General features: G+C 36.1%; 1 protein-coding gene across 1 annotated transcript; it reads right to left on the reverse strand.

Moving 5' to 3' along the window:
• Positions 1-68: 68 nt before the first annotated feature.
• Positions 69-6,574, reverse strand: LOC127450365 (dehydrogenase/reductase SDR family member 4-like). The gene is made up of 9 exons (XM_051714441.1): positions 6,451-6,574; positions 5,954-6,069; positions 5,137-5,314; positions 3,513-3,614; positions 2,653-2,723; positions 2,509-2,560; positions 1,694-1,828; positions 1,046-1,101; positions 69-344 (listed from the first exon to the last, which is right to left on the reverse strand). The coding sequence occupies exons 2-9, from the start codon at positions 6,064-6,066 to the stop codon at positions 230-232; spliced, it is 822 nt and encodes a 273-aa protein (XP_051570401.1). The 5' UTR covers positions 6,067-6,069; positions 6,451-6,574; the 3' UTR covers positions 69-229.
• Between the last annotated feature and the right edge of the window lie 4,029 nt (positions 6,575-10,603).

Genomic DNA, 10,603 nt, shown 5'->3' on the forward strand with positions numbered 1-10,603 from the left:
TCAAAAGGTGTGGGGGCCCTGCATTATGCAAGAAAATCCACTAAGACTAAATGAACATGTACAAAATGTGCAAAAATCATTTTATTACAAGCATTTTAAATTTGTGATGCATCTTCATACCAGATAAACTGTTACAAAATGTGTTAATCATATTAGAGGGAAATCATCTTATACGCAAGTGCACAATTCCTTTGTGTGAGGCCACCATACTGTGGCGCTTAGAATACATTTACAGTCTGCAGTTCCAGCCTCCGGTAATGGTGATGGTCTCTCCTGTGATATATGAGGCTTCGTCTGAACACAGGAATGCAATTACTCCACTAATATCCTCTGGTTGCCCAAGTCTTAAAAGATCAAGGCATAATATATAAGAATTGGGTTAACTATGCCACAAAGTAAGAGACTTGAAAACATAAGTGTATTATTTAATTAATTTTGTCTGAATATTCCGGGTTCAATACAAATTAAGCTCAATCCACAGCATTTGTGGCATAATGTTGATTACACTTGTCCCTCTAAAAAGCAAAAATCAGGGTTGTAGGTACTTACAATGTAAGTGAATGGGGCCAATTTTTGGAGGGTTTAAAAAGGCAGAAATGTGAAGCTTATTTTTATAACATCAATTCTTCTGTTAAAACCTATGTAGTATTTGAGCTGTAAAGTTGTTTAAATAGTAAGTTTTACAGTTGTTTTAGGGTTTGTTGACATTACATTGTTATGGCAGCAGAGTTGTAAAATTGGCTAAAACTTTACACAGAAAAGGTTAGTAAGCGATTTTCATATTAACGCGCATATTGTTCATTTTGTGGCTTTTGAAGCGGTGAGTATTTTAACGTTAACAAATTGGCCCCATTCACCATTGTAAGTGCATCACTGTAACCCAGATTTTTGCTTTTTTTTTTTTGCTTTTTTTTTTTTTTTTTTTTTTAAGTAGGGACAAGTCAAAATTATTTTTTATGGTAATCAACATAATGCCACAAATGCTATTGATTGAGCTTAACTTGTATTAACCCGGAATATTCCTTTAAAGAAAGTTAGGACAGACCTTTTAATGCTCGTCTGCTTCATGATGTCTTCCACCAAACTCTCGTTCACCCACAGCTACAGAAGAACAGTGTCAAGTAAAGCTCATTTTTCAAACATGCATAAATAGTTACACTGGTAAACACTTTAAATGCTTGATGTAATTGATGTATCTTAAAATGGCTCACACTAAATTGTTACTAGACAGGGATTAGTTTACCAAAGGCACTGTAGCATTGAAACTGCTAATAAGAGCAGACAGATGTTTTTTAAACAGATTATGAAAACATCTTTAATGGTCATGGTGATTAGGTGTTGATGAATAGCGAAGCATGTATTTTCTGTACCCCTATTGACAGAAAAATAATCTGCATAAATGTCTCTAGCCCATTCAGGCCGTTCAAACAGATTGCAATTCTGTTTGGTGCTATAGTGGCATAGATATTACACACTTCACTTTTAAATGATAAATATTTTAGTCAAAGTACATTAAAGGCACAGAATACATGGAGATTACATACCTAGAATAAGGGTTAACATTTAAGGGTTACATACTAGTGCTAAGAACAAGGAGAAATGCCTTGGTACCATGATATTACAGCACATAATATACTGTAGTTTGGGGTTTAGGAAAGGCTGAAAATGGAGGGGGAGTGTAAGAAATCCTTACAGCAGAGCTGAAACGGGTTTTGATGATGCCTGGGGCAACACAGTTGACCCGGATGTTACTCTGGCCAAGATCAGGAGCAAGCGCTCTGGTTAAACCAAGCAGAGCGGTCTTACTCACACTGTAGGGGCCTAGATTCTAAGAGACAAAAGGATGACATCATGATGAACTCTCAAACATAGCTAAACGAATGACAGCAGATTAAAGTTTACAAACCCACTTGACTGTTGGTGGTTTTGGATTTAGCATGACCAATGTCTATTGTATACTTAAACTTTACATACATTAAAGCAGGGGTTTTCAAAGGTTTTAAATGTTCAACAGATCCAATCCATTTTCAATGGAAATTATTAATTGTTAGATCAATAAAATAGCTTTTGTCCCTCTTTGTACATTTTAAAAGCATAATTCCTGAGCTAAAGTGAGTAGGTGGCAAAATATCAGTATCGGCCTACAGTTTTAGTAAAAAAAAAAATATATATATATATATATATATATATATATATACACACACACAAATATCGGTATCGGCCAAAAATGTTCATATCAACCCTCATTATCTGGAAAATATTTAGCCTACTTTGAAGTACGTTGATGGTGTATCTTTTTTCTTCCCAATAACTGAGTAAATGTTAAATGTATTAAACATTTAGATTAAACTGAAATGGCAAATTCAGAAAATTTAGTTTTTAACTTTACATTTATTAACTTTTTTACATTTCTCTGAAATTTTCCACGGACCCTCTAGGACCCCCTGGACAACAGTTCGAAAACCCCTGGATTAAAGGAAGTAAACTGTAGTTTAAGGATCTTCATACTTGAAAAGGCTGGTACCCTGCTACTGAAGACACAAACACAACTGACCCACCCCTGCAAACAAAAGGGTCCTATGTTAGCTTCCGATTAAATGTAATCTTGAAACAATTTTAGTTTCTTTTTTCTCTCATGTGCTTGTCTCTCACCCTCTTTTCACCATGTGAGGTGTGACTAATTTGGTCAGAAGGAATGCAGCTTTCACATTCACTCCAAGTATCTGAGGAAAAGAGCAAATTATATTATGATCTGCATATTGAAGTTAGGAAAATAATATCTGCTGTAGCACTTATCCTTATTTGCAATGAAAAAGTAATCAGCACACAGGTACTTATGACTGTTCTTTAAAGGGTCATGAAACACAACAAGCTTTCTGAGATCTTGCATGTACATGTTGCACATGAGGGAAGACAATATTGGCATCGTTATTTTAAGGGATTTTTAGGGCTATTTCCATCTACTGGATGTGAAATCAACATGGAGTCTCATAATATTCATGACACTATACGTGACCTTTTCCTATGTCGGGCGCTTGGAACAAGTTGATATCATTCTGAAACATGCGCATGCTCACTTGCATCTGTACGGTGTTGCATGGCTTTCCCTGCAGTACTGACAGGCTTTTAATGACTGACACCTTTTGAAATGTTTTATGCAATAAGCATTTTTCAGCAGAGTTTCTAGATTTATGAAGAGGTGTACTGGGGCTTGATGGAAAAAAGACATGGTCCAAGTCTGACACTGGTAAACTTGTCATTACAAACACCATCCATTATTACCGCAAGTGTATTAACAGATCAGACCACTCATATTTGGTGCATCAACAGTCTCAAAAGATATAAAAAAAAAAAATTAAAAAAAAAACCCTCACTGACATATATAATTAATGCAAAGCACAAGCATTTTCTACGTAGTGAAAACTGACCTGTGCTGAAATGGGTTTCATGACGCTTTAAAATCTTGGCATAGAACAAACGTTTGTTTATCAAGGCTAAGAACATTGTCATACTTTGTCCCAGACTTCCTCTGTGGAGTCTAAAATGTTTCCAATAAATGGGTTCACTGCTGCGTTAGACACCAGTATGTCCACACCACCAAACTGCTCTACTGTCTGCAATTAAAATGACATACATTGAATAAACAACAGCATTTAGAGACATTACATACTGTATATCAATCATTAGTTAGCAAAATATCTTGGGTTATACATTTGCAATGATTCATAAACTTAAAAGAATAGTTCACCCAAAAATGTTCTTTAAATATAAAGTTCTCCCATTATTTACTCACCCTAAAGGCCCAGATATACTTCACACGAAATCAAAGAACAAACGGATACGACGTCATTTAGAACAAAATCTGGCCAAAAAGGTGTTTTTACGTTCGTTTCGGTGGTTCGTAACAGCTCACCCAGACAAATTTTTAAGAAAACATGCTGCCATTGGTCCATGTCATCCATAGGTGTGACCTACTACTTTGTTTACCTTTTTCAGTCAGTATTCAACATGAACACAACTGCGTGCAAGACCATGTCGTTTGTTTTTTTTTATTAGTCTACAAAAGGAATCAAATCTACTCAAATACTCTCAAATGCCCATTCACTAATGTGCAATCTGCAGTGAAAGCCAGCACACATCTGCCCACAGTACTACTGCCTATATATTACTTTAAATCATCGAATGGTTAAAACAGCTCCTTTTACAGATCTAGTGTGAATTCTACTCATAGAATGAGGCATAAAGTCATTGACAACACATTTTTAAGGTTTTACATGTAGTGTCCACATATTTAAATGCTCTTCTAAACGCCTCCCACAGCGGTGTGGCGGGTGTCTGAATGTTCGAGAACAGTATACAGTTGCTTGACCGTTTGGAACTTCTTTTTACACCTGAACGAAGAACGCAGAATAACTTCTCCAGATGTATATATATAGCAGGGCCTTAATGCCATCCCAGATGTGTATGATTATTTTCTTCTGCTGAACACAAACTTTGCAGAACCATACAATGCAAGTGAATGGGTACAAAAATGTCGAAGCTCCAAAATGCACAAAGGCAGCATAGAAGTAATTCATATGACTCCAGTGGTTAAATCCATAATTTCAGAAGTGATACAAGTGTGGGTGAGAAACAGATCAATATATAAATCTTTTTTTTACCACCAAACTCCACTTTCACATTCTTCATTTGTTTTTGGCGGTTCCCATTCTTTGTGCATGTTACCACCTACTGGGCAGGAAGGAGAATTCATGGTAAAAACAGACTTTAATATTGATCTGTTTCTCACACACACCTATCGTTTCACTTCTGAAGATATGGATTTAACCACTTGAGTCTGTTATGTGCATTTTGGAACTTTAAAGTTTTGGTCACCATTCACTTGCATTGTATGGACCTACAGAGCTGAGATATTCTTCTAAAGATCTTTGTGTTCTGCAGAAGAAAGAAAGTCAAACACATCTGGGATGGCATGAGGGTAAGTATATGATAAATGAATTTCCATTTTTGGGTGAACTACACCTAAAAGTTCATCATAACGTTGCACATTTTCCCCCTCTGTTTCCTTGCAAACTCTTCCCTACATGTTTCTCAAATTCATTTCATGCAAAACAAAGAACAACAAATAAATCTCACCATGGTAATGAGCTTCTCTCTATCCTCTGCATTTCCCACATTGCAAGTGGTCCCGATTACTTGTATATTTTTGCTGCGCAAAAGTGCGAGAGCCTTGTCAACATTGGTTTGCCGTCGACTGCTTACAACAACATGCGCTCCCCTCTGGCCCAACGCCTCAGCAGCTGCGAGTCCAATCCTGAAAAGATCAGTGTACAGGGGTTGGTCTGTATGGTACACCACTATTTAGAATCCATTTTAACATTAATTTACATTATGTTTCCATTTGTGTTTGTGGCAGGGCAGAGGGTGGGGCCGGGTCGTGATTCCGCACACCCGGCCCCTATTAGCCCGAGAGGGATAAGGGCCGACTGGAGAGAGAGAGTTACGGACAGCTGTCTGACACCTGTGTGTGTTCATCTTTTGGTTTTAGTTCATTATTAAAATATTATTTATATTGTTAAGCCGGTTCTCGCCTCCTCCTTTCCATTGATGTGTTACACTGGTGCCGAAACCAGGGAGGGAGGAGGGATGCCCGTTGTAGAGTCCTCGACACTGCTGTCTCCAGTTGGCCCTTATCCCTCTCAGGCTAATCAGCCCAATTAGGGCCCGGGTGTGCGGAATCACGACCCTGCCACAGTGTTGTAATGGCTTTATTAAGAGAGTCAATAGGCCTCATTCATGCAACACAAGCAGAACGAATTTCTGTGCAAAACTGGTGCACAAATTTGTTTCTTTTATTTCATTTGTGTGTATTGTGTTGTGACAGCTGCCCACTCTTTATTTAATGGATCTGCAGCAGAACAGTGGGCTAATAAGGGAAAATCAGGTCTTATACCCTTCTGTGGATGCAGTTACTATAGCAACTTTTCCTGTTAGACTCTGATGGGACATCATTCTTCTGCTAGCAAGAGGATTTGACCACAGGCACCTGGTTACAGCCTTTAACATTGCCTTGAGACAGACAGACAAATTAAAGGAATATCCATTTTCCTCATTCTATCTTTTACCTCACAATACAATATGTGATTGAGTCTGCAAAACAGTGGGTCAAAGGTCATCTAGGGTAAAAGTTATAAGAACTGTTCATAGGTCAGTTTTCCATTTAGCGTTATTAATTACATTCTATTCCCCGAGAAAATATGTTTTAAAAAGTATTTCAGTAACAAGCTATCGTGCTTAATGCGAGCGTTACGTTACATAGAGATTTCAGAACAAAACGCACACTACGACCAAAGTTTAAATCAAATATAGATGTTTACCATTAAATCTTAATAAAAATAGCGATGATTAAAAACGATAATATATGACTCATAACAAGAGAAATGGCCTTACCTATGAGGTGCGAAGGTCTGCTGTTCTGAACACACTTTTTGTCAAGTAATGATCAACGCCTCTTTTCTTCTTCTTTGGGTTAAATGGCGAGTTGGTGTGCCATCTACTGTACATTATGCACCCATCATGGTGAGGCTCTATCACATGTTGTGTGTTATGTAGTGTATGCTTTTCTTGAGATGTGTGATCTGAGCTGCTGCGTGTTCAGCTCCCATATACCGACCACCTCACCCGAGGTGTTTATCAGTTCTGTATGTGTGCAATTAATTGTTATGTATCCTCCACTATTTAATATATATTTCACATTATTATATCCTTCGATCAAGTCCAGTTTTTTTTCCAGAAATTCCATAACTACCCTACAATATCCTCTATTTTCTAGTCCTTTTCCCTACAACCACCATAACGAATCCATAACTCCCTTCTTTCCGTTTAAACTTTTTCACATTATTTTCCTTTCTACCTAATACTGTTCACATTTTTAACATGGGTAGTTCCACAGTTGCCTGTATAATGTTTTTCTATTATTGTATGTCTTGGTAATATCACCTCCTCTCTTTTATTCTGTCCTATATTATATTTATTTTTCCATACTGTTGGCTGAATATTATATTAATGTCTTCCTAATATACCACCATCCCATTCCCTCTGCCACTCATTTAATACTGCATTTGTAATGATTGATTTCATTTCCCCTCCACCTAATGCCACCTCTATATCTATTATATTACTCCTTAGTGCCTTTTTTGCATATCCGCAACCTCGTTTCCCTCTATTCCATTATGTGCTGGTACCCAACAGAATCTTATATCAATTCTCATATTATCTAGTGACTGTGATGCCATATAAATATCCAATAATATGTCCTCTTTACCTGATTGTTGTGACTGCACAGACTAATGAGAGCTGATAGAGAATCTGAGCATATGAAAACCCTATCTGGTTTAACCTGTTCCACCTATTGGAGACTTACAAGTAACCAACTCAGCTGCATATACTGATAGATTATTTGACAATCTTTTGTTGACATGGATTTTAAATTGTGGGATGTATATTCCAATTCCAGTTACTGCAGTGTCTGGTGCTTTAGATCCATCTGTATATAAACGCCTCTCTCAAAATCATTATTTCTCTATAAATAGAATTAAGCGAGTGGAATGGACATACAGCATTTGTTTGGAATTAAAAAAGTGGGTTGGGATAAGTGGCCCGGAAGTTGTTTTTTATTGGTCGGGTAAGCTGGGTCACATATGAAAAAAATAATCTTTACTGTTTATTTTTCATTCAATTTCTCCATGCCATTATTCAGGTGTAAATTATTGCACAGATCCCGTGATAAAGTATTACATCGTCTGCGTTGTGTGGTAGCTTATATGTTTCGATTTTGATGACTGGATAGTGATTGTAAAGAGACTGATGGGGTGGATTTCCATTTGTATATCAAGGGCCAATACTTGGAAATAATACATTTAAATGTCTTCAATAACAACAACAACAACAAATGTTCTGAGATTTGAATGCGGATCTTTGAAGGATTCGGGTCTCTGAGCCCCTTGCGCCCCCTGAAGAAAACACTTTTTTTTGTTTTTGTTTTTTTGTCTCAAGAAAATGTTAATAATCTAACAACATTTGCTGCCCAATGCCTGTCTAAAATGGTCGCCTGTGCAATACTCTAATTATCCCGAAGTGTTGAAATCCATGTGATATATGAGTAAAATGTTATATGTCCATTTATTCGGTTTGTGTAATGTTTGACATTGTTCACAAATCAAAATAAAACCTCTAGCTCCATTTAGGCTAAATCACACATTATAGCCTACAGTCAAGACCATTATAATTACTGTACTTGTAACTTTACTGCACTGTTACTGTAGCCCAGGGGTGTAGATTCCAGGGGGGATGGGGGGGATAATCAAATAATCAAATAATCAAATAATCAAATAATCCAATAATCAAAATAATCCAATAATCAAAACACCCCCCCACCTCCCACCCCCAATGTTCAAGCCAAATCTAAGCCCTTGCTGTAGCCCAATATACAGGGTTGGGCGGGTTACTTTTGAAATGTATTCCACTACAGATTACAGAATACATGCTGTAAAATGTAATTTGTAACATATTCTGTTAGATTACTCAAGGTCAGTAACGTAATCTAAATACTTTGGATTACTTCTTCAGCACTGGTGATTTTTTTCACTTGTTTTGACTATAAAAACTCTGCCAGTACATTTAGACAAAATACACGTTAAAAATACATTCTCTGAAAAACCTAAATATCTTATGCAGTGTTGTTTCTAAAACAAGATCAATCAAACTGATCTTGTTTTAAGGATTTTTAGATATTTTTACAGGAAAACAATACAAAAATTATTATCAAGAATATGATTTTTGCCCTAATATCAAATGTCTTACTAGAAAAAAAGAAATTGTGATCCAACGTGAATTTTATTGATAAACAAATATGATCGTGCCTGGTAACGTGCATGTAAAATGGCTAGAAATAGCATTTTAGCTTAGCGTAAAGCTGATAATTTACACAAGGTTTATTTCTATTTCTTCTGCTCCAAACTTACTTCAAACTTACTTCTCTGTCTGCTCGTATGAATGTAACGCATCATAAGAAAGTGTTTCACCGCTGTTCAAATGCACTTTGGATCGCATCATTTATATGTATAAATGTTTTCCATCTGAAAGGACTAAATATTAAATGAACAAATGACAATAAAATGCAAAGTAATCTCTTCAGTAATCAAAATACTTTTTGAATGTAACTGTATTCTAAATACCAATGATTTAAATTGTAACTGTAGTGGAATACAGTTACTTATATTTTGTATTTTAAATAAGTAATCCCGTCACATGTATTCCGTTACTCCCCAACCCTGCCAATATAGTGGTAGTGCACTGGCACCTTTCCTGTAGGCAAAGCGGGAAAAACTTGTGTGATTTCAATTTTTAAAAAATTATATACATACAGAAGAAGGTTTTTAATATAAATTAGGCATGTTTGATGCTTTGTGATGATAAAGAGGCAGTTAGATATACAAATCAGGGACTAAAAGCTAAATGTTTTACATTTCGGTTCGTTCTGAGCAGAAACGTTCTTTTTTTCCGTTCCAGTTCCGACATTCCACAGCCTCCTTTCCAATTGGTAACCGGTTAAAACTAAATTAAAGAATGGTTAATAATGTTCTTTTTACAATAACAGTACTGTGTGCTAAATGGTGGGTGATATACCAGTTGTATCAGTGTTGCCAAATCTTATAAGAGAAACAAACAATCTGGTCTGGAAAAACACTTAAAATAAGGGACTTACCCCACCCAAAATGAGCAAAAATATAAGCAATTACTTATTTTTCCCATGTGGTGGAATTATTTAATTATTTTACTTTAATTGTTTTAATTACAGATCTGCTTCTTAGTCAAATCCCAGCAGCATCAAATCTGTATTAATACCTAACAATAATTCATTGAAGACTTGGAAGCAACTGAGACATGTACTTTTTACCTCGATATTTTTCCTTTCATCTGGATTAATCATGCATGTGTATATGTAGTAATTATATATAGTTGTCAAAAAGGTCTTCAGAAGGTCAGGGAAGACTGCATTCACAACGTGCTATTAGGCAAAGAAACGTATGATGCAGCGATTTCCTTCAGGATCAAAGCACATGCACATCATGTTCAACCAAAATTAGTGAAGCCCCATTTTTTTGTGCAACTGGTGTAATCCCTAAAATTTACTGTGATAAATCTTTTGGTCTTTGGTTTTATGAAAAAAATTTTTTTTACTAAATTAATCAACTTTAACGGTAACGTTTTCACTTCTGAACATTTGAAAGGGACCTTGTTCCCATTTCCGGTTACATTCTGAATTCATTTGTTTCCTTGAACCATTTTAAGTCCCTGATACAAATCACAGCATTTTCTCTATTTTTCTCTCTAGAAATTAGACCAACAAGAATCAAGATGATAATACTTACAGCTCAAACTTAATGACTCCATTCACTCTTCCTCTTGAAAGTGAAGGTTTGAAGTTGAACAAAAAGCACAATCCTGACTAGTCGCATCTTGGCTTACATGGTGTAAAGACAACAAATAAACAACACTATCAAATACCTTGCAGTTTACCTGTCCATTTGTTCTATAACAA

This window comes from Myxocyprinus asiaticus, chromosome 2 (assembly GCF_019703515.2).
Source record: "Myxocyprinus asiaticus isolate MX2 ecotype Aquarium Trade chromosome 2, UBuf_Myxa_2, whole genome shotgun sequence".
NCBI classification, from domain to species: Eukaryota; Metazoa; Chordata; class Actinopteri; order Cypriniformes; family Catostomidae; genus Myxocyprinus; species Myxocyprinus asiaticus.

What these genes read in the sequence shown, in the direction of transcription:
- LOC127450365 (XM_051714441.1), bottom strand. Translation starts at nt 6,066, where the DNA reads ATGTTAAAGGCTGTAACCAGGTGCCTGTGGTCAAATCCTCTTGCTAGC. An exon ending in CCTCACATGGTGAAAAGAGG is followed by an intron (nt 2,561 to 2,652) that starts GTGAGAGACAAG and finishes TTTTGTTTGCAG; the next exon opens with GGGTGGGTCAGTTGTGTTTG. An exon ending in AAACCCGTTTCAGCTCTGCT is followed by an intron (nt 1,102 to 1,693) that starts GTAAGGATTTCT and finishes GTTCTTCTGTAG; the next exon opens with CTGTGGGTGAACGAGAGTTT.